We start from the raw sequence: 24,267 nt of genomic DNA on the forward strand, positions 1-24,267 counted from the left end.
TACACAGAAAATTTCCTAAGGAAATGTTTTATTATTAAATAGCTTATATTAATTTATTATATAGATAAGATGCATTTGTACTAATTATAAAGCCTTTACTATGTATCAGACATTGTTTTAAGTGTTTTTCACATATTATCTCATCCACTCCTCAAAAACCTTCATTAGATAGGTACTATTTTTATACTCATTTTATAGATGAGGAAACCAATGCACAAGAAGGTTAAGTAATTTACTCAAAGCCAGTAAATAGCTTGACTGTATTGGAGCCTGGATTAAAATGTTGCAAATCAGTTCCAGAGCATGCTATCTCCTCTAAAGCATGTTGCTTAATAATCCCTGCACCGATGGGTGACAGAGGAACATTTTTGAGTGAAGTCCCAGAGACTGCTGAGAACTTGAAATACTGGCCAAGAAGAGAAAGACATCCATTCATGCCCAGAAAGGCAGATCTCTGAGCAGCGCATTGTTTTCTTCAGGTGTGGTTACACTACTCATTTCTGTATCAGGAGCAGCCAATCAGCTTGTCTCCAAGCTTCAGGTAAACCAAGTTTGGTACAAACATAGAAGGGACGTGACAAAGGGTCCCTCATAAGAGGGGGTACTCACAAATGGAGTAGTGCTAGAAACATGATCAGTGGCAAGGAAAGGAATAACAAATTACAATCAAAAGTCTGATGCCTCAAAGAATAGCAGAGATGTGAGCTTCACTTCCTGGGAGACAGGGATTCAGGTTAATATTCCTCTGGCTCAGTGGAGTGGCAAGTGAGGACTGCAGGGATTCAGGGATTCACTGTCCAGCCCCGTATGCTGAAGCTGTGGCCCCCAGGCTCTCTCAGGTCTATTTCCATTTCACATGCTCCCTATTTTGAGAGCTGGAGCTGCTTCCTTTCCCAGCTCCAAAAGAGTTACTAATGGGCAAAGTAACAGGCTGGAAGAGTAGATAGAGTAGATAGATGAGAATCAAGTTGATGTACTTTTATCTATGGAAACTTCAAACTGTAATGTTAGAGGAGAAAAGGAAAAAATGTCTTTAATACCTAAATGGATAAAAAATGTTTTTATATGTCCCTCAGTGGAAGATTTTTCAGACTGTGTTTCCCAAAGGGCTTAAATCATCTTCAGTAGAGTGGCGTGTTAATTATACTGCATCGTGAAAAGGTGGTCAAAGGGCATTACACTGAGTCTTACTTCATAGCTGAGAAAACTAATGTTGAGAGAGACCCTCCATGTGAAGCTGACCGAGGGGAGTGAAACCTGAACTTTAGATCTTAGATTGTGCTAGCTCAGGCTCCTTTCCTTTTGCTTAAAAAAATACGACATACACACATGGAACTCCAAGAGCCGTAAAGAGCTTTAACCACTGATTTTTAGGACATTTAAGATGTGAAATATGACCTTGAACATAGCTGCTTGTGGTTCCCCCAGTTCATAAAAGGGTGGTTTTCCAGTGGCCATTTCAATGATTGTGCAGCCCAGAGACCAAATGTCTGCTGCCTTTCCATAGCCTCTTGGTCCTTTGTCTATTATTTCTGGTGCCATATACTGGAGGGTACCTGGATAGAATTCAAACACAGTTACAGTTTAAAAAGAGAAAACAGATGCACTAACAACAGTTTAAAGTTATTTACATAAATAAGAACTTAAAAACATGATTCAGGTCTTAGTATCTCATCTTCTTTAAGTTCCAGTTTTCTCTCCTGCTAATAAAAAGGGAAATAGCAGTTGTCATAATGGATTTCACTAGTGATATAAACATATCTTACTAATATTTTCTGTTTATGAATAGATACTTCCTCATTTCCTAGACAATAAAGTGTAATTGAGGCATCATTTCATTGGGACCTCTTTGAAACTTCTAATAGTCATTTGAGAATAACAGAAAATACTCAACACACATTTTCTGCAATCAGTTTTTCAAATACATGGAGATTCCCTTTACGTATACTTCCAATCTTTTGCAGGAAAAATCTGGGTCATTCATCCATTTCCTTAGTCTGTTATTCCTCAATTCCTGATTGAATGCTCAGTTCTTCTGTTTTTATGTTTATTTCTTAAAGATGAAAACATGAAGATTTCTGAAAGCCATTGTTTAAAATAATGTAAATAATTTCGGGTGTACTTTACTCTGTAAATCTAACATACATGGCTTCTACTATGAGCCTGTGGTCCAGAGAACAACAGATTTAATGGGTTAAAGTCAGGCCATGAGCCATCAGTATAAACAAACCACCGGAGTGAAGAAGAGCAGAATGAAAAAGAGAGGAAATTTAAAAGGCTTCATGGAATCAAGGAGTCAAAAAGTGTGGTATGATGCAAAGAGCACTACACGGGGGCCAAGAACCCCTGGTTTTAGTTCTGGTCTCGTACTTCCCAAGTGGACACGAACTTGCAATTGTCTTATTGGTTATAACTAGAGGTCAAATTTATATATCTAGTTTGGAGTGATTTCTCAAAATCCGGCAATTAGGAGTACAAATAGGAAAAGGTAATTGCCATATCCCCAGCTTCTGATATAAATGATGTAATCAGCAAACAGGATCCAAGAAGCCATAATAAATTACTTCAAATACTGAAGCATTTGCCAAAAGAGCCACTTGAGTATTTTTTAACCAATAAGAGACATTTTGATAAATGCAAGGACCATCTTCTATGAATGCTCTGTGCCTGATTCATAGGTGAAAACTGCTGCACAAATGTCCTCTAAACAGTTGCTATAAAACCCATGGTCAAAGGCTAGAAACTGGCTGTAATGTTTCTTTAAAAAGTGAAAGCACATTATTTTTGTCAAGTTTTGTCATCTTGCCAGGTTTATCTTTGAGATCTCATCATTACATGATACGGGGGAGCCTGGTGGGCTGCCGTCTCTGGGGTCACACACAGTCGGACACGACTGAAGCGACTTAGCAGCAGCAGCAGCTCATGCTCACGATCACATACAACTTCACCTGTCTGTTCTCGGCTTAAATCAGTCACATTTTTGAAAGAAAGCATTTCACCTGGTGCAGGATAAAGTAACCATGCTCCTCAAATTATTACTCTTAGTAGAAAACTGTTACAATTTCTGTTCATTGATAGTTCCCCCCCAAAGTGGTCATTTTTTACAATGTAAACAAAATTAAGTGATCATTGAGAAAATATGAGCTGAAGCCTACCACTCTTATTATCTGTGGACCTAAAATATATTCAATGGAAGAACTGAAGTTGTACTAATATCTCAGCAGGAATGACAACTGACCAAAAATACAGTGATTTTTAAAAATTGCATAATTCAAGTAATATGTTTACAGTAAATTAGTGTTTTGATTCATTAGATAATATTTCAAAGAGTGATATTTGATGATTGTGTTTAATTATCCCCCATAGATCAGGTACCAAAAAAGCAGGTTTAATCGTGTGTTCAAATCTTCTCTACTTACTCCCCAAGCACATGACACAGAATTTTATATAAAGAAATTTACAGAGCTGGATAGTGACGATCAAACCGGTCTGAACATTAGCCCAAGGAGAACAGTGAGAGTATTAACTCTAAAACCCACACCTCGAATATCTTCATTCGAATAAACGAATGACTTTAAAATCACCTATTTTAGAATATCTTCACCACTACAACCACCTGGGGAGGGGAGCCACTACAAGACAGTAGCTAAAAGCTTAAACCCTGATGTCACCTTACATTCACTCACGCATGCAGTGGATTCATACTGCCAGAAGGGTTTCCCAGGGGGCTCAGTGGTAAAGAATCCACCTGCCGGTGCAGGAGACGCAGGTTTAATCTCTGGGTTGGGAAGAGCCCCCGGAGAAGGAAATGGGAACCCACGCCAGTATTGCCTGGAAAATTCCATGGACAGAGGAGCCTAGCAGGCTACAGTCCATGGGGTCCCAAAGAGTCAGACAAGACTGAGCAACTGAGCAGAGCACAGTACTATGGGCCAGGCACTTAGAATGCAGGAGTGGCTGAGACAGAAATCCCAGGGTTTGGGCAGCTTACATTTTTGCAGTGGAAGACAGACAGCAAACTATAGTAAAATACATAAGTAAATTACAGAGTAGGTTAGAAAGTGATGTGTTATGATAAAATTAGAAAAAAAGCAGGAGAAGGGGATCAGAAGTGTCCAGGGAGGGCTGCCATGTAAATAGGGCAATCACTGGCCTCACTGGTATGTTCTGTGAGTTAAGACTTGAAGGACATGAGGGACTTCGCCATGCAGATAGCTGGGAGAAGAGTGCCATAGAAGGAAAAGGGTGTGCAAATGCCCTGCCGCAGGATCCTGCCTGGTGGAATAAAGGAAGTGCAGGAAGGCCTGTGCAAGGTGGGAAGGGCAGGAAGTGGGTCTAAAAGGTAACAGACTCTGAGAAGGTCTGAGCCTTGCCCATTAATGTAAGGACTGTGGTGTTTGTTGACTCCAAAAACAGAAAGCCATCAAAGTCTCTGAGTGATAGGGCTCGATTTATGTCTATACAGGATTGCTCTAGCTGTAAAGTTGAGGGGAGACAGTAGTGGAAGTAGGAGAAAAGGCTATTGAGATCATGCGTGTGAGAGGCGAGGGCGGAAGTCAGGGAGGCGGAGAGGAACTGGTCCAGATTTGGACAGGTTTTGAAGACAGAGTTGACGGGTTTCCTTGGCTGACTGAGCTGAACTGTGAGAAAAGAGAGGTGCAGTGGATAACTCTAAGGTTGGAGTGGCCAACCGAGACAGGGAAGAGTGTGGGTGAAACAGGTTTGGGGCAAAGATAATTCATTCCATTTGGCATGTTAAGTCTAGTTGAATTGCAGCTCTTTGACTTACAAGCTTTGTGACCTCAGGCAAACTATTTAACCTCTTTGAATCTTAATTTTCTCACCATCAACTGGGATAATGATATGTAAGGATTAGGCTTGATATACAAATTTTGATGCAATAACATGTAAAGCACTTAACACAGTCTGGAGCAGTAAGTGCTCCATAAAGAATAGTTGTGGCTGCCGCCGAATCACAAAGAAGTCACACAGTTCAGTTCAGTTCAGTTCAGTTCAGTCGCTCAATCGTGTCTGACTCTTTGCAACCCCATGAATCACAGCACGTCAGGCCTCCCTGTCCATCACCAACTCTTGGAGTTCACTCAGACTCACGTCCATCGAGTCCGTGATGCCATCCAGCCATCTCATCCTCGGTTGTCCCCTTCTCTTCCTGCCCCCAATCCCTCCCAGCATCAGAGTCTTTTCCAATGAGTCAACTCTTTGCATGAGGTGGCCAAAGTACTGGAGTTTCAGCTTCAGCATCATTCCCTCCAAAGAAATCCCAGGGCTGATCTCCTTCAGAATGGACTGGTTGGATCTCCTTGCAGTCCAAAGGACTCTCAAGAGTCTTCTCCAACACCACAGTTCAAAAGCATCCATTCTTCGGCGCTCAACTTTCTTCACAGTCCAACTTTCACATCCATACATGACCACAGGAAAAACCATAGCCTTGACTAGGTAGACCTTAGTTGGCAAAGTAATGTCTCTGCTTTTGAATATACTATCTAGGCTGGTCATAACTTTTCTTCCAAGGAGTAAGCATCTTTTAACTTCATGGCTGTAATCACCATCTGCAGTGATTTTGGAGCCCCCCAAAATAAAGTCTGACACTGTTTCCACTGTTTCCCCATCTATTTCCCATGAAGTGATGGGACCAGATGCCATGATCTTCGTTTTCTGAATGTTGAGTTTTAAGCCAACTTTTTCGCTCTCCTCTTTCACTTTCATCAAGAGGTTTTTTAGTTCTTCTTCACTTTCTGCCATAAGGGTGGTGTCATCTGCATATCTGAGGTTATTGATATTTCTCCCGGCAATCTTGATTCCAGCTTGTGATTCTTCCAGCCCAGTGTTTCTCATGATGTACTCTGCATAGAAGTTAAATAAGCAGGGTGACAATATACAGCCTTGACGCACTCCTTTCCCAATTTGGAACCAGTCTGTTGTTCCATGTCCAGTTCTAACTGTTGCTTCCTGACCTGCATACAGGTTTCTCAAGAGGCCACTGTCTTTTGACGCAGTTCATCAGAGGCTGCGTACACCTGTAACTTCACCAGTGCTGAGTTAGCGCTGGAAGGCCCGCACACCCCAGGCCCTCATGATCAGTGCCGGTGACCGATCCACACGTGTGTCACAATGGGACATCACGTGAGGCCAGTGCGAGAAGTTCAAGTCAAGGGCTCCTGTAGGACTGCTGTACTACAGCTTCTCTGGGGATTAAAGAAAATGCTTAAGATAAGCAGCAGATATTAAATTAACATCTTCCCCAAATCCAATGTCTGAAAGTCAGGATTTCCCTCGCAGAAGTTACTGAGACTTGGCAGTATTTAAAGGGTCTCTTGCCAAATGAAGGGAATATGAGGAAAAGAAATGTAAATATACTTAAAGTTACTAGAAGGCTGGAATTCATTTTGTTTAAAAAATGCATTCTAAATGGGTTTGATTGTGTCCCGAGATACCCACTGCCATGAGAGTAGGAACTGGATCAGAGGCATTGCTGGTTGAATGTTCTGAGACTTCAGACTTTTCCTCTGCCTTTCCCCTGCTTCCACAAGAGACACTTCAGCAAGGTGGAGAGAAAGATGGACCGGAGCAAGAAGCTCAAAGCAAAGCGCAAACGGTGGATTAAAAATCTGAGTTCTATCATTTATAAACTCTTGTGACTTTCAGCTGTGATGTCCCTTCTCTCTCTCTCAATTTCTTCATCTGCAAAATGGAAGTACTGCCATCACGTCACAGAATTCAGAAATGAGGGCATTTGGACAATCTGTTTTATATTAGACCAAAGATTATCCATTACAGTATCTTTTTTTTTTTCTAAATCTCTCTTTCTGATGATAATAAGAATTTCATTTTTACTATTATGATTTTTTGCTGCACTGCAAGACTTGTGGGATTTTAGTTCCCTAACCAGAAATTGAACCCGAGCTGAGGCAGTGAGAGCACTGAGCCTTACTTGCTGGGCTGCCAGCACGCATGTACCAAGGCACACATGTGACCACATGGACCGCAACCTGCCAGGCTTCTCTGTCCATAGGATTCTCCAGCAAGAATACTGGAGCAGGTGGCCATGCCCTCTTCCAGGGGATCTTCCTGGCCCAGGGTTTGAACCCACGTCTAATGCAGCTCTTGCATTGCAGGTGGATTCTTTACCACCAGGGACCACCAGGGAAGTCACAATAACAGGAACTTCACACTTGATGAGAATCAGCAGAATGGAGTAATGAAAACTTGGAGGAGAGAGCAGGGCTGGACTTCCAGATGTCCTCCCTATAACTTTTGGGCAGTCATTAATCTCTCTGAGCCTTGGTTTCCTCTTGGCTGCTGTTACCTTTTTGGAAGTCACTTTGTCTCCACCCTCTCGGGATTTTGGTCTGGAGGGAGCTTACTAGTTGCATGGCCTAATTTCTCAGCAAAGCTTTCTCTCCACCCTACTTCTGAGTTAATGAGTCACTTCCTTTTTTTGAATTGAAATCTTAGTTATTTAGGTTGTGAGTTGGGGAATAGACCACAGGCAGTAAACAGATTAGGAAAGAAAGAACTCATAGTCCAAATGGGAAGTGATTAAAGTATGAGTAAGAATCACTGAGAGGCTGGGCTAAAGAAATGTTAAAAAAAGAAATGTCAGGATTATAGTGGTTGTAGATCAACCAGGAGAGAAGGAATAACATGAAAAGAAAAACAAATAACAAATTGAGAGTTAAAAAACTATATATCTTCAGCAGTATTAAGCAGGAAACTGAGTTATATAAATACAAGGTAAGAAATGGTCAGATGAAATTCTGTATAGCATTTTTCAGTGAGCATCAAAAGATATTGACATGAATGTTGGTAAGAACCCAGACTAAATTTCTCTCTCACGTCATGCTCAAACACAGCAATTATTTCTTTAATTATATAAGATCTGTATCATCACTGCAAAAACATACCAGTAAAAGTTTCAGTACATGGATTTATGCCAGCAAGCCTCTTTGATGTTCCGAAATCAGAAATCTTGAGAACACCACTATAGGTATTAATCAACACATTGTCACCCTAGAGAAGAAAGAACTTCAATCAGAAATGTTATCTTTCTCCCAATACTGTTTCTTATTGGCTTGAAAGTCTAATAAGAAAAGGTATCCTTACAGCAAAAAGGACACTATTTCTATATTTTTCCTTAACAGTAATATCAGTAGTGAATTATTGACACCATTTTTGTTTACATACTATCAGTTCACAATCTGCTAGTCAGGTCACAAGGTGAAACGAGGTTTATAGATAGTAGGGACTACTTGTTTTTGATATGAGTATGATTAGTTAAATTATGATATTTATACCTTCCTAGTACTTGACTTATTCTATGTTGTTTTACTTCTTTTCCTGGAATATTTAGGGGCAGCACAAATAAATGGACATTCGTGTTAGTTTTAGGGTAGTAATATTAACTTACTTTCAATAGTCCAATTTTGTTATAAATTTATTAGTTCTAAATTTTCCCTTCTTAAGGAGAATTTCACAGATTATCTAATTTTACTTCAACCCAGGAGTATATGATATGTGTGAGAAGTGGGGATTTTATTTTTTTCCTTCTAACTATTCATCCATTAATTGAACAAGTATTTATTGAGCAACTACTATGGGCAAGGATATAAAGATTAACCAGCCTACAAGCCACTTGGGAGCAGGGACCCATATCCTTGTTAACTTTGCTCTGTTGAGCTTCCAGCCCCATGGAGCACCTCAAACAGTGCCAGCCATGAATTGGAAACTCAATCTTTGTTGCTGAACATGGTTAAGGAGTTTATTTCTTGAGTAAAAGCGGTAAGACATGACTATCAATAACTGACTCACAGCAGAGTGATATATATCTGCTGTTTCTAGGATTTATTTATCATTCCAAATTAGTTTTCATAAGAAAAACAATTTTTGCAAATAAAACAATTACCCATCAAAGACCTTACAAGAATGAATCCTAGTGCAAGGTACCTTTATATCCCGGTGAACTATCTGATTGTCATGGAGGTATTTTAATCCTTCCAGTATTTGCTTTGTATAAAAGCCAATTGTTTGCTCATTGTCCTTCAGTGGGCCCCATTTGGAACGAAGGAGAGCAGAAAGACTTCCTGTAAGTAGGGAGAAACAGTGGATAAAATCTTATTTGAATGAATTCTTTAAAGCATGTTAGTATTATAATATTAAGCTAACACTTATTGGTTATTAACAGTGGCCCAGGTATTATACTAAACACAGTACTTGGGTTGAAATATAAATAGGCAAGTCCCTGCTCTGTTGATGGTCTTTATGAAATACAGTCGAAAAGGCTACTTGGGGCTTCCCAGGTGGGTCAGTGGGTAAAGAATCTGACTACAGTGCAGAAGATGCAGGTTTGATCCCTGGGTTGGGAAGATCCCCTGGAGAAGGGAATGGCAACTGATGCCAGTATTCTTGCCCAGAGAATCCCATGGACAGAGGAGCCTGGCAGGCTATATAGTCCATAGAGTGGTAGAGTTGGACACGACGGAAGCAACTTAGCACACACACACAAAAGACCACTCAGTTTGCAAACCTTAATCCAAGTCATAATGATTGATACAAGAACAGTTCTGATATTTATTTATCATCTCCCAATAAACTGTAGGGACTTCCCTGATAACTCAGTTGGTAAAGAAGCCATTTGGGTTTGATCCCTGGGTTGGGATGATCCCCTCGAGAAGAGAAAGGCTACCCATTCCAGTATTCTCTCCTAGTGACTTCCATGGACTCTATAGTCCATGGGATCACAAAGAGCCAGGCATGACTGAGCAGCTTTCACTTTCACTAAACTGTAAAGTAATGGCATATGTCAACATTTTATTTACATTTACACAAATTAAGACCTGCTAATTAATAAATTCCATTCAGTTTTACTCTTCAAGACTCTAGAAACATACTTTTTTAAAAAGTTAGTTGTTTCTTTTTTTGAGGTTTTCTTAAACTTTATCTATTATTTTTATTGAGGTATAGTTGATGTACAGTATTATATGTTTCAGATATATAACATCTGAAATTTTTAAAGGTTATTTTCCATTTATAGTTATGATCAAACATTGGCTATAATCCCTGGGTTGTGCAATATATCCTTGTAGCTTATTAATTTTATATATAGTAGAAACCTATACTTTTTAAAGAAAGAAAACCATCTCTTACCTCCTGGGACCTGCTCCATGAAGATTTTAATGAAACCATTTTCACTGAAAGAGCCCAGATACTGGACAATATTTTTGTGCTTCAGATGCTTATGCAAGGCTATTTCTTCATGCAGGGGCTGGGAGTATCTGAAAGATATGCAAATGCCAGTGAGCTAATTATGTCAGACCTTCTTGTATAAATTTAAGCAATACAAATGGGAAATTCCAGCTAAATGAATTCACCCATACATGAAATAAAATATGACCATCTAAGGCCTTTATTTCTCATCACATAAATTCTGTGAAGCTGGAGCCCTGGTAGGGTGTGAGGGGAACTGTGTCAGATACTAGTCTAGGTCTTTGTATATATTAGCTCATTTCTCCCAACTCCATGAGAAGGTATTCCTAAGATGCCCATGTTACAGATAAAGAAATTGATTCACAGAACTAACCGATCCAAGAATTTCCAAGCTAGTAAGTAACAGAACTAAGATCTGAACCCAGGAGAACTGAAATCACCCACACAGCTCACTGTCACATTCATATGACCTACTATTCCATTAGCTTCATAAGTTTATTATGTCAGGAGATTATTTCCCAGGAAGAAAAAATTGCAAATAATTTTAATATTCATTCCAGAACTCACTGAAAGGTCCAACAACTCTTCAGTAAAAAAATATAAAACCATTTATATGCCAAGTCTCCTTGATTCTATTCAATCCAGTTCTACTCTATCATAATTATTTTTTACTCATTCCTAGCTGAGCCTCCATACTGAAAGACCAGCTTTAGACCAGACTTCAAAATCATGTACTTGGTATATATCGCTTTATTAAATTTTATGATGAAACAATTTTATATTTCTGGAACAGACAGAACAACATTTTTGATGATTTTCTGAAGTACTATGAAGTCTGCAGACTTTTAACAATCCTGGATATTAATATATTATCATATATTATGTTAATATAATTATTGTATAACTTAACTGTGGTAGGGTGCCAGCAATGATGAACAGAGACTCATAGGTATTTCCTAATTTTTTTTCTGTTGCATGATGGAAGCTACAGGTGTGAAACGCACTCACTATAACATAAACTATAAGCTGGATGCCTCATAATTTGCTTCAGTGCTACATGCAAGAAATGCTCAAATTTTATAGAGGCAAATCCATATAATCAGGATGGATTTCTTGGAATGACCATAACAAATACTAGAATCAGTTAGTATTGAATAACATTAGTAGGTTACAAAAACCCAAATTCATTTAATTAATTTATTTTTAAAATATATTTAAAATTTTTATTTATTTAATTGACTTAGCCATGCAGCTTGCAGGAGCTTAGTTTCCCGATTAGAGGCTGAACCCAGGTCCCAGAAATGAAACTGCCAAGTCCTAACCACTGGACCACAAACTGATTTAATTTAAACAAACTTTTATAACCTGTGAAACATTTCTCAGAAAGCTGCCAGCAACAGCCCAAAATTGACTTGTATATTAGACCTGTTACTCATTTTACTTTTCTTCAGAATTGTTCTAGGAGCTAAAGGCTTGTATTAAACTAAACCCCTTAACAAGATATCAGTTAGGGATAATACCATTTTGACTATTGCTAGAATGAGATAATGCAAGAAATACTAGTATATAATGTTACCAAGGAGATCCTTAGGTAATGACTCTCAACTATGAAGACATTTACAAGTTACTTTTTCCATGAAGTTTAAAATGCTTTATCAATGCTAGTTAAGGAGATCGCTCTTGATATGCATGAGATAAATCAGTGGCAATATTGGGCCAATTCTTCAGATTTGGTAGATCAAGATGACTGCATAACCCGAAGCAAGAGGCTCACTTGGTTTATGACAAATAATTAAAAGGCTCCGACCCCCTGACAACTTATTAAATATCAATCATAAATGTTAAAATATAAGATCATGAAGAAATAAATATACAACACACACTTCTCCTTATGTAACCAAAGAATAGCTCAAAAGTTACAATAATAGAATTCATCCTAGCTGAGAATAAGGACTCTTCTCCAGTGTGGAAATGATTAGTAACACTAGCAATTCTCACTAAATGTAAGTGAAAGTGTAAGTACCGCACACTGATTAAGCATGAAATTATAATTTGTTCAGGTCAATAAGCAACACTTGTCTGTGGGAATTACAAGAAAATCCCATTTCTTCTCAATTACTTGTGATAACAGAAAGAAAAATGGTATAGACATTCAAAGATACTTAAATATGCACTTAGCTTTGAAAAATTAATATATCATACATGTCTCCAGAGCACCTCTCCTGACTCAAATTCCCACTATAACCATCCAAAGCAGTGAAGTTCCCAACCTTGGCTGGCCATTTTGCATCTCCTGGAAGGATTTTAAAAAATATCAATGTCTATGACCTACCCCAGAATTTTGGAGGTCATGGCTTGAGCATCAGTATTTTTTAAAAGTTCCCCAGGTTCCTCTAACACACAGCTGGGTGGAAATACCTGACCTAGGACAATAGTTGACAAATGTGTAGAATGTTAGCAGAAGCCAACTCGAGATGTACAACTAGCTGGGACAAATTATGAGAGTGTCCTTAGAATCCAGCAGCTTGCTCTTATGACTACTCTGATGCTCTAGAGAAGTGTTTTTAGAGTGTGAGAGAACCACAGAAGAAGCTGCTTTTGTTGCTATGATCCTTCACTACAGATGGTAGTGTTTAGTGTACGCTGGATTATGCATTCTTCACACCCATCCTACCATCTGAGCAATCATCCTTTGTAACTGCGACTTTTTTAAAAGCCACCTTGAATCTCTCTAGGTCACAAAGGTGGAAATGCTTTCTGTGTTGTATCTCTCAATAACATGATAGACTTCATCTTAATCTTCTCTTAGAGGTAACAAAAAGATGCCCCATAGCAACTGTTCAAGAGAAGAGCTTGTCATGCAAGTGTTTTCAAACAAACCACATTATGCCAAATAGATCTTCGCTGGTGCTGGTGTACTCTGTGTATGCACAGTGGTAGCTGAATAAACTTAAGCTCCAAAGACAGTTTTCAAAGTGGTTTTCTTCCAAGTGACTAGTTACATTTATCTGGTGGTGGGGAGGAAGGTGATACTACTAAAGACAATCCTTTTAAATTTTATATCGCTTAAAGATCCACTCTATGTATCAATATATAATACTTAAGAACCTATAAGAATATTTGATGAAAATTTTAATATAACACACACACATATATATATTCCATATATATATATATAGGGGTATATATACTAGACATAAATGTATCTAGTGAATAGTTTCTATCACCATCCCAGAATTCATACTTATGTCTCATGAGTTAACCAAGGAAAAATTGCAAAAATACCATAGACAACCTAAAACTGAATTTACTGTCTACCTACCTAATATCTGTTCCTCCCTCTTTCTATGATTTTGTCTGGAGAAACAACCAGCCAACTTAAAAACCACTGAGTTTCTAACCTCCTTTGTAGTCAGGAGTGGTCACTTTTAGCCAATGAAACAAGAGGTGAAAATAGGCTGGACATTTCTGAGAAAGTTCGTTTTCCTTTTCCCTCTTCCTGTCTGGAATGCAGATAAGGCAGAGTGACCACCTGTCATGTACCAAGATGGAGACCAAGGATGGCAAGGCAGAAAGAGAACTGAGGCCTGAGACACTGGTTACAGGGGAAAGAGGGGTGTCTTTTTGAGCTTGTGGTAATCAGAGAAGGCATCTCTGAGGGCTTGGGAACTGAACCTGGGACCTAATTGATGACAACGAGGCAATCCCGCCAATATGTGGTATCGCTGGTCAGGGTGGCTGCAGAGGAGGAGGCCAGGCCGCAGAGGGAGGCAGGTGTCTGTGTTAAGGTTCCTGGGTTTTGTGTTGTAAGAACTCACAGCCAAGTTTTAAGCAGTAATGACATGATGTGATTTCAACTCAAGAAAGAGCTCTCTGCAGTCTCTGAGGAAGGGATTTCTCTAATAGTCTTTGTCAGGACCAAAGACTCACAAGAGTTTGGGACTGCCTTACGACCGTCTCTCCAGTGTTGGGGGACAGCGGTTTTGCCCTGTGGCGTCACTTTTCTGATGGCGTCAAGGAGTCATTGATTTCTCAGTTGGTCCAACTTTCCACCTTCAGTTTAGAATGGAATGCTGACTTCCAATGTCCTTAACACACCTGACTGGAAACTGGAACGTCTGGTTCAAACCATTTTAGCTGGTGCTCATTCCCCATATATCCATATAATAAACCAATCATGATGAAACATAACCTGAGCCCAACACACACAGGGCCATTCCCTTTTCTACTCTTTGAAAGTCCTAGTTACCATGGAGATGCCATCCTTCCGCAACAGTCTCGGGCCTGAATCACTGAATGACGCAGCAGCTAAACCTCAGAGGGAGCTAATTAAAGCCACAGAGTTTTCAGACAGTTTCATTAATTAGAATATCACCAAAATATTTTGTAAATGCTATTAACAACTGAAATACCTTAGAAAGCAGCTTTGATTAGTCACAATTACTGTACCTGCTGTCTCTCTCTGGGATTTCCTTAATGGCGATTCTGACTTGGTTGCTCAGATCTCGACCTGCATAAACTATCCCATAAGTGCCTTTTCCTAAAACGACTCTGTCACCATTTTCATCGTATTCATAGTCATACTACAGAAGGACAAAGGGGGAGAGAAGATTGAAATGTTAGTTGCAGTCCACATGTTAAACATCAACTTTTTCCAAGAGCATTTTTCCTTATTTTATCAAATGATTTTAACAAGGAAAACAATAAGATGAGGTTCTAATGAACAGTTTCAAGAACCAAAGAATAACCTGAACACAGAGCATCGTGTGTTCTTATTTTCCCAACTGTGACAAACACCGGGCAGTGGGGGGTGGGGGCGGCAGAGAGGGACTATGTATTGAAATCCATGGAAGCGCTTCTCCAAAAGCCCACTTGGATTCTTTACCCACTGAATCCTGTTGATCACTGATTCTGAAGATGTGTATGATTAGCATCAATGTCTCTCAATAGCTATCACACTGAATTAACTATTCTTTTGTTTTTCAGCTTTTGGTACCGTCAAAGCATTTCACACTCTTCCAGGAGAAGAAAACCACTCAATGGCTTTGAGTAAGAAGAAACTTTGAGGTCTTCAGTTCAGTTCAGTTCAGTCGCTCAGTCGTGTCCAACTCTTTGCGACCCCATGAATCGCAGCACGCCAGGCCTCCCTGTCCATCACCAACTCCCGGAGTTCACTCAGACTCATGTCCATCGAGTCCATGATGCCATCCAGCCATCTCATCCTCGGTCGTCCCCTTCTTCTCCTGCCCCCAATCCCTCCTAGCATCAGAGTCTTTTCCAATGAGTCAACACTTCCCATGAGGTGGCCAAAGTACTGGAGCTTCAGCTTTAGCATCAGTCCTTCCAAAGAAATCCCAAGGCTGATCTCCTTCAGAATGGACTGGTTGGATCCCTTTGCAGTCCAAGGGACTCTCAAGAGTCTTCTCCAACACCACAGTTCAAAAGCATCAATTCTTCGGCACTCAGCTTTCTTCACAGCCCAACTCTCATATCCATACATGACCACTGGAAAAACCATAGCCTTGACTAGGCAGACCTTAGTTGGCAAAGTAATGTCTCTGCTTTTGAATATGCTATCTAGGTTGGTCATAACTTTTCTTCCAAGGAGTAAGCGTCTTTTAATTTCATGGCTGCAGTCACCATCTGCAATGATTTTGGAGCCCCAAAAAATAAAGTCTGACACTGTTTCCACTGTTTCCCCATCTAGCTGACAATAATAAGCAAGGATTATTTGTACTCTACCCTTTCCCAATTCCCCAAGACTCAAAACATTTTAAAAATGAAAAATGGGTACTTCTCTGGCAGTCTGGTCGTTAGGACCCTGTGCTTCCACTGCAGGGGCCATGGGTTCTATCTCTGGTCTGGGAACTAAGATCCCACATGCCTCGTGGCATGACTAAAAAAAATAGAATAAATAAGAAAAAATTTTTAATGTAAAATTTAAAAAAATTTTCTAATTAAAAAAAATTTTAAAAAGGAAAAACTTCAAAATGAAGGAAAAACTTCATTTTTGATCCAAAAAAGGAAATATCTACAGCCCTAAACCCAAAGTGGCAAGCATGTCAGTTAAATACGGAAAACAGCATCAAATAAATGAAAGGCGTATAGTGACCTTTAGAACTTCCCAGGTGGCTCAGTGGTAAAGAATCTGCCTGCCAAGCAGAAGACACGGGTTCAATCCCTGGGTCAGAAAGATCCCCTGGAGAAGGAAATGTCAACCCACTCCAGCATTCTTGCCTGGAGAATCCCATGGACAGAGGAGCCTGGCAGGCTACAGTTTATAGGGTCACAAAGGAGTGGGAAACAACTTAGCAGCTAAACAACAATGACATGTGACATTTGGTAGACATCTTCTCAGACCTGCAGGCATCATCCACAAAGGCATCTTTTGTTGTGGGCTTAAACTACAGGATTCATAGTCATCAAATGATCAAGCCATGTCTATGTAGAAACCCAATGTAAAACTACAGACCAGCAGGAGAGACCATAAAAACAAGCTCCTTTCTTTGTCTGTATTTTGCTAGAGTATAAAACTAGCAGCACATAGCTAGGTTCAACTCACAGAAGGGTTTGGGTTAGCCATTAAAAAAAAAAAACAAACTGATTTCAAACATTTGTATATCAGCAAATTTAATATTAACACACAAAATAATCCAAAAGAAGATAATGATCATGGATTTTGACACTAAACTAACAACACAGCCTTAAAATATAGAGAGTTGATAAAATTACAAAGAAAAATATACAATATAAACCATAATAGGTTCTAAATAGAACTCTTTTAGAAACCAATATATCTAGCAGACAAATTCAAAATAGAGACCCTAATGGCACAAATAACAAGTTTGGTATGGTAAATACAGAGATAGCTACAAATTCCTTCCATACATATATGAAAAATATAAAATAATTAGTCACATATTAGGCCACAAAGAAAATTTCAACAAATTTCAAAAAACAGCTATGATAAAGACCATGATCTTTGACCACAAGATACTAAAAATAAGACAGCCAAAAACTATATTTGAAAACTGAGCATTGCAATTTAAAATTATCAAGGGATTAAAAAATAAATGATCACGGGAATTACAAAGTAGTTGAAAAAGAATGACAAGGAGAACATTGCACATCAAAAACTACAGATTTAGAACTATGTATATAAAAATTTTCACAGTTTTAAAGAATTGCATTAGAAAACAGAAAACTTTTAAATGATCAAGTTAAATGGTCAAGAAAATACAAAAAGAAGAATACATTACTATCCAAAGAGTAGAAGAGTTTCTGGTTTTAGCAATATGGTAGGCTATGTACATGAAAATGTTCCCACCAAAAAAACCTAGACAAAATTAAATAGACATACTTTAAACGTCTAGTGTGTGTGCTCAGTCATGCCCAACTCTTTGCTACCCCATGGACTGTAGCCCACCAGGCTCCTCTGTCAATGGGATTTTTCCAGGCAAGAATACTGAAGTGGGTTACCATTTTCTACTCCATTAAATGCCTACCCGGACTTATAAAAAGGTAAAGAAGACTTCTGCTGCTGCTAAGTCGCTTCAGTCGTGTCCGACTCTATGCGACCCCAGAGACGGCAGCCCACCAGGCTCTCCCATCCCTGGGATTCTCCAGGCAAGAACACTGGAGTGGGTTGCCATTTCCTTCTCCAATAAAGAAGAGTTCTAGGAACTAGAAATTTAAAGGAAAAGGGACACTAAAGGGATAATCACAAGAACTGATGACCTTGCAGTCCAAGTGCTGGGGATGAAGTCTTCTAGATTTATAAATCTAGGGCAGAGGTTGGCAAACAGTTTCTGCACAGGGCCAGATATTGATTCTTTTCAGATTTGTGAGCCATACGATCTCTATGGCAGCAACTCAACCCTGCCATCATCAGTAGCTCAGTCAATACAGAAGTAAGTGGGCATGGCTGTGTTCCAGTAAGACTTTATTTACCAAGAGAAGTGGTGGGCTGGTTTTGGTGTCTGGGCTACAGTTCATCAATTCCTTACCTGAGATTTTGGTCTTAATGCTCACTGGGGATAGGAAACGAAACCTTGTGTCTATGGAAGGTGAAGAGATGGAACACACAAAACCAGGGTCCTTGAAAGACTATAATTTGGTGAAAGGGTAGATTAGAAAAAAGTCAGCCCACTGCACTGAGAAACAAAAAGAAAAGTTTGCCTGTCTTAGATTAAGCTCTGAGTGGACAAAGTCTCCTCTGAATACTTTCAACCACTGGCTGATACTCTGCTGTGTGGAGCTCAAATGGACACTTGTCATTAATACCCATAATCTGTATCGAGCCTGGAAAATTTCTGGAGTGACAACAGAAACAAAGCAAAACATTTAAAAGGAAGACTCCCTTAACACAGACTATAAAGGATCTGCCAGTGAAATTAAGCTCATAATCCAACATTTTAAAATATATAACAAAATAATTCACCATCAGTGAGTACTGGTTGAGTTTGACAAATATCACTCTAAAATAAGTACACTTAACATAAAGATATAAAATAAGAAATCCAAAATATGAGGAAAGAATGAAAAGTGAAAGTGACTCAGTCATGTCCAACTCTTTGGGATCCCATGGACTGTATAGTCCATGGAATTCTCCAGGCCAGAATACTGGAGTGGGTAGCCTTTCCTTTCTCCAGGGAATCTTCCCAAATCAAGGATCAAACCCAGGTCTCCCACACTGCAGGTGCATTCTTTATCAGCTAAGCCACAGGAAAGCCCAAGAATACTGGAGTGGGTAGCCTATCCCATCTCCAGGGGATCTTTCTGACCCAGGAATCGAACCAGGGTCTCCTGCATTGCAGGCGGATTCTTTACCAATTGAGCTATCAGGGAAGCCCTTGAGAAAAGGATAAAGACACTCTAAAAAGGGCCAGACAGACTTGAGACGGACTCAAACCTAACCTCCAGAAACTGAGCCCTAAATAGGAAAAGATAAATATAAAATTCCCACTCAGATATGATATAGGGAAACTACAAAATATCAAAGGCAAAGAGAGGATGATAAAAGAAAGCAGAAATTTTTTTTTTTTAAAGAACAAATAACCCACAAAGGCAGGTAATCTGGTTACTCTGCAATTCTCTGGGGTACACATTCTCAATTTGAGAGGCCACAAAGGATGAGGAAGATGGAGGGCATATTGTTACCAGCTTGTTTATTTGCTTCCAAGAGGTTTCCAAACCTTGACAGAGGCAATCAGGTTGTATTCTTTTGGAGAATGCTATGCCCACTACCATGGCAGGATTTGGTGAACACGGATCTCCCTATCATGGACCCTACCCTGCCAGAGGAAAGAGGCCAAGCTCTGGAAAAGAGATGTCTGCTTTCTCTGTGGCAACACTTTACCCAATGTACATTAGAAGATACTCCTATTCTAGCAATCTAACATATGGCTAAAGATTATCCTTAGACCAGAGAAGGAAAACAGTTACGTTTACAGGATGAGAGAACAGGAAACAGGGATCATTTAGCAAATTCTCCAGACTGGAAGATACTCCAGCAAAGAGGCAGTACAGCCCAAAAATTCTACTTGAAGGATCCCAAGTCTCTATACCCAACTCTTGGTCCAGACTTTTGCCATGCTATACCATGCATGCTGGAAATCTACCAGCCAGGACCCAGGCTGGCAGGAGGCAGGACAGGGACCATCATCAAAGTCCTGTAACTCATCTTTGCCAGTGTGGCCTATCAAAGAGAGGGAAACCTACACACTGAACCTAGTACTACCACCACCTTACATTATTATAATGCAGTGGTAATGTAGTCACCAAGTCGTGTCTGACTCTTGTGACCCCATGGACTCCATGCCAGGCTTCTCCGATCATGGATTCTCCAGGCAAGAATACTGGAATGGATTGCCATTTCCTTCTCCAGGGGATCTTCCTGACCCAGGAATTGAACTCAGGTCTCCTGCACTGCAGGCAGATTCTGAACTGACTGAGCTATGAGGGAAGCCCCTTTTATAATGCACTATATAATTTTAATTATTATAATTAAAAGAAAAAATATCAGCTTTCAATAATCTACCTCATTTGATGGTCATAATAAGCCTATGTCATAGCAGGAAAGGTCTATGATTAGCTCCAGTTTACAAATGATCAAAAATATCTTCCACTGAAAATATGTGAAAATGGTGGCTTAAACCTAGCCCATCAGATCCTGCCAAGGCTGTAGGACAATCTTTTTTACAGTTATCAACATTAAAAAAAAACTAAGACCATGGCATCCAGTCCTATCACTTCATGGCAAATAGATGGGGGAAAATGGAAACAGTGGCAGATATTATTTTCTTGGGGTCCAAAATCATTGTGGACATTGATGGCAGCAACAAAATTAAAAGACGCTTGCCCATTGGAAGAAAAGTTATGACAAACCTAGACAACGTATTAAAAAGCAGAGACATCACTTTGCCAACAAAGATCATATAGTCAAAGCTATGGCTTTTTCAGTAGTCATGTATGGAAGTGAGAGTTGGACCATAAAGGCTGAACAACGAAGAATTAATGCTTTTGAATTTGGTGCTGGAGAAGACTCTTGAGACTCCCTTGGACAGCAAGGAGATCAAACCAGTCCATCCTAAAGGAAATCAGTCCTGAATATTCATTGGAAAGACTGATGCTGAAGCTCCAATACTTTGGCCACCTGATGCAGAGAGCCAACTCATTGAAAAGACCCTGATGCTGAGAAAGATTGAAGGCAAGAGAAAAAAGGGTGACAGAGGATGAGATGGTTAGAGGGCATCATCGACTCAATGGACATGACTTTGAGTAAACTCGGGGAGATGGTGAAGGACGGGGAAGCCTGGTGTGCTGCAGTCTATGGGTCACAAAGAATCGGACACAACTGAGGGACTGAATAACAATAACATCAGATTCTATATTTTCTATTGTTCATACCACCAATGCTGCAGGAAAATCTTTTTCACAGTATAAGAACTTGTAAGATATATCTCAGTTCTGTTTCCAAACACCAGTATTGTAAAGATGTTCCCAGCATATTCTTGGTATCCACTGAATACCCATATATATTCAAACAGACATAGGGTAGACATCTGTTGGCCATCTTAGACTCCATTCTTCCCTTTCTCCCCAGGTCACACTGACTGCCAAATGCCACTAGGCTGATCCTCATTGCTCTTGCTTCAGATCAGGCCCTCCTTGCTTCTGTGTGTGTGTGCGTGCTCAATCGCTTCAGTTGTGTCCATCTCTTTGTGACACTACAGACTGTAGGCCACCAGGATCCTCTGTCCACGAAATTCTCCAGGCAAGAATACTGGAATGGGTTGCCATGCCCTCCTCCAGGGGATCTTCATGACCCAGAGACTGAACCTGCATCTCTTATATCTCCTGCATTGGCAGGCAGGTTCTTTACCACTAGCACCACCTAGGAAGCCCCCTAGTTTCTATATTATTCTACAAATCCTCAACAGGCCTTCCTGCTACCTCCTACCCTATTGCTCTGTTTTCCAACTCACCCTCCAAAAAGTTAGCAGTGAACTTCCCAGTCTCAGGTTCCAAAGTGAACTTTCCACATTCATACCACTGCTTCTGCTTGTGTTCCTCATCACTTTCAGGATCAAATCCAAACTCCTTAGCCTGGAGTCAATACCCTTCAGAATCTCTTTGCTACCTCTGTGTCCAGCCTGCTATCTCATCAACGTCCTCCAAAAACTCCCAGTGAAGTTCCCCAGATCTTTGTGCCTTTACACATAGGCGTTTTCTACCTAAGGAGTTCTGCCTCGTCCTTTAAAATAAGGAAGCTTTCTTGAACTGTCCACCTAATCCTCAAAGCTGGGTTAGATTCTGGTCTGATAGACTTCCAAGGCCTTTTGCCCTCATTCACGCAGCCATTTTTCACTCTTCTCTTAGCCCATCTGCATTCCATTCTCTACTGTGAGATCTTTGAGAACCAGGACTTTATCTGGAATTGGTCTGTCCCTAGTCTTAGCCATATCTGGATTGTAGTAGAGGTTCAGTGAATATTTGCTTAATCAATCAGGCTATAGAAAATTTAATGGGAACCTTTTCTTTGTTTTTCCACTGTGGAGCCCTAACCACTGAACCATCAGAGAATTCCCTTGATAACAACCAGATGCCAAAACAAAACATTTACCATCAGTATCCTTTTATTTTTCATTGAAAGGAGTTTTGCCACAGGAATACTTACTTAGCATAGTGAAGAATATACAAGCCTCGATGAAACTGCTCAAGGTTTGAGCAGGAAATGCAAGGACAGGAAATTCCTGTCCCTCAGGAATGCAAGGCACCAAAAGACTGTTCGTTTTTAAAAAGAATATTAGCTATAGAAGTTGCCTCCTGTTAGACAAAGTGGTCATAGTGAAACTCAAAAGGGCTTTCAATAAAACTGAAAACCATTCCAACGCATGATTGCCGCTTGGTTTCTTTTTTCTTCTTTAACTAATTTATTTATTTTGGCTGTGCTAGGTTCTTAGTTGTGGCTCATGGGATCTTTGCAGCAGTGAGCGGGCTTCTGAGTTGTGCCACGTGAACTCTTATTTGCAGCATGCCAGATCTAGTTCTCCAAACAGGGACTGAACTAGGGTCCCCTGCCCTGACAGCATGGAGCCCTACCAACTGGATCACCACAGAAGTCCCTTTCTTCTTCTTTTTCTTACAATATAGAGATATAATTTTAAAAGGCAGGCTTGAGAAGACTTCCAAGACCTTTAAGGACACAATTATCTCTGTGATGACCAGAAGTAGAAAGAAGTCTTGACCAAAGCCAAGGGTCTGTTAAATAACGAAAATGGAGGAAAAAAGGCAGGGCCTGGGGGAATCGAGTGTTTTTAAAAATAAGAATAAAATTACACTGCTTATATAGTTTGCATTCTATTTCTATGGCAATGGGTTAACAAACCAGGTGTTGCTAAGGGAGACAACTGCATTTTGAAGCAACGATGGGAATGCTTCTAGAATCAGCCTCTCTTGTTGCCTGCCCAGAACTGTCTAAACTGGCGCGCGTAGGAAGACAATCTTGACAAGGCCAAACACCAAAGTGGTGACTCACTTAGTCCTTGCCCTGTCAAGGGACTCACAGTAAAATAGTCACCTTCTAAAAAGCCATGTGCTGTCCCTGGTATTAATTACCTTAGCTGAGTAGTCACCTCAAGGACTCAAGTTGTAGCTTTGCTATTTTTCTAGTCATAATGCCTTAGTAAGATGTAAATGCTAAAAGCATTAATAACTAGTAATAGCATTAATAGTAAAAATGCGGTAGGTATAAATACCTAATTCTATAGCTCTCTGCTTTCTCAGATCTTTACTTACATCTTCCCTCCTCAAGGCTTCCTTGTGTAAAATCACATTCCTGTTTCACTATAACTTCCTAAATCCTTCCCTGCTTAATTTTTCTCGTTTATGTTGATCATTACTCATTACTTACTTCCTGTCAGTCTCCCACTAGAGTGTAAGCTCAGTGAAGGCAGGGATTTCCTCTATTTTGTTCTCTGCTAGATCCCTAGCACCTAGAAAAGTGTCTTCCTCATAGCAGGTGTCCAACACATATTTGGTGAATGAATTGATGGCATCCACTGGGATCCCCTAATGTGGTATAAAGATTATTTTAAGATGAAAACAACTGAAGAAATAGCTGCAGAAAAAACATTTTCTAAACATATTTTGCTGACTTAAGCAAAGCCTCTTGAAAATATAGATGCCACAATCTCCTCTCCAGGAGGTTTTGGACCTCTTATATCTGGATGAGAAATTACTAAACAAAACCTTTTGCAAAACTTTCCATACTTTCCACTTGTTTCTCATTAGTTTCCCACTATGTTGCATCCCCTTGAAGTCCTAAGAACTTTTCTTTAAAAAAATTTTTTACTGTGCTTTTTTTCTTGATGTGGACCATTTTTTAAATTTTTTATTGAACATGTTATAATATTACTTCTGTTTTATGTTTTGGATTTTGGGCCATGAGGCATGTAGGATCTTAGTTCCCTGACCAGGAATTGAACCCACATCCTTTGCATTAGAAGGTGAAGTCTCAACAACTGGACTGCCAGGGAAGTC

General features: G+C 39.8%; 1 protein-coding gene across 1 annotated transcript in view; it reads right to left on the reverse strand.

Moving 5' to 3' along the window:
* The window catches only part of MAP3K5 (mitogen-activated protein kinase kinase kinase 5), a 228,197-nt gene that overhangs the window by 41,107 nt on the left and 162,823 nt on the right, over positions 1 to 24,267 (reverse strand). The window contains exons 15-19 of the mRNA XM_040239312.1: positions 14,674 to 14,807; positions 10,165 to 10,292; positions 8,965 to 9,101; positions 7,926 to 8,031; positions 1,399 to 1,556 (exon numbers count right to left, since the gene is read on the reverse strand). Coding sequence (XP_040095246.1) covers positions 1,399 to 1,556; positions 7,926 to 8,031; positions 8,965 to 9,101; positions 10,165 to 10,292; positions 14,674 to 14,807 — 663 coding nt within the window. The remainder of the gene's footprint in view (positions 1 to 1,398; positions 1,557 to 7,925; positions 8,032 to 8,964; positions 9,102 to 10,164; positions 10,293 to 14,673; positions 14,808 to 24,267) is intronic.

Source organism: Oryx dammah, unplaced genomic scaffold (genome assembly GCF_014754425.2).
Source record: "Oryx dammah isolate SB20612 unplaced genomic scaffold, SCBI_Odam_1.1 HiC_scaffold_4, whole genome shotgun sequence".
NCBI lineage: Eukaryota > Metazoa > Chordata > Mammalia > Artiodactyla > Bovidae > Oryx > Oryx dammah.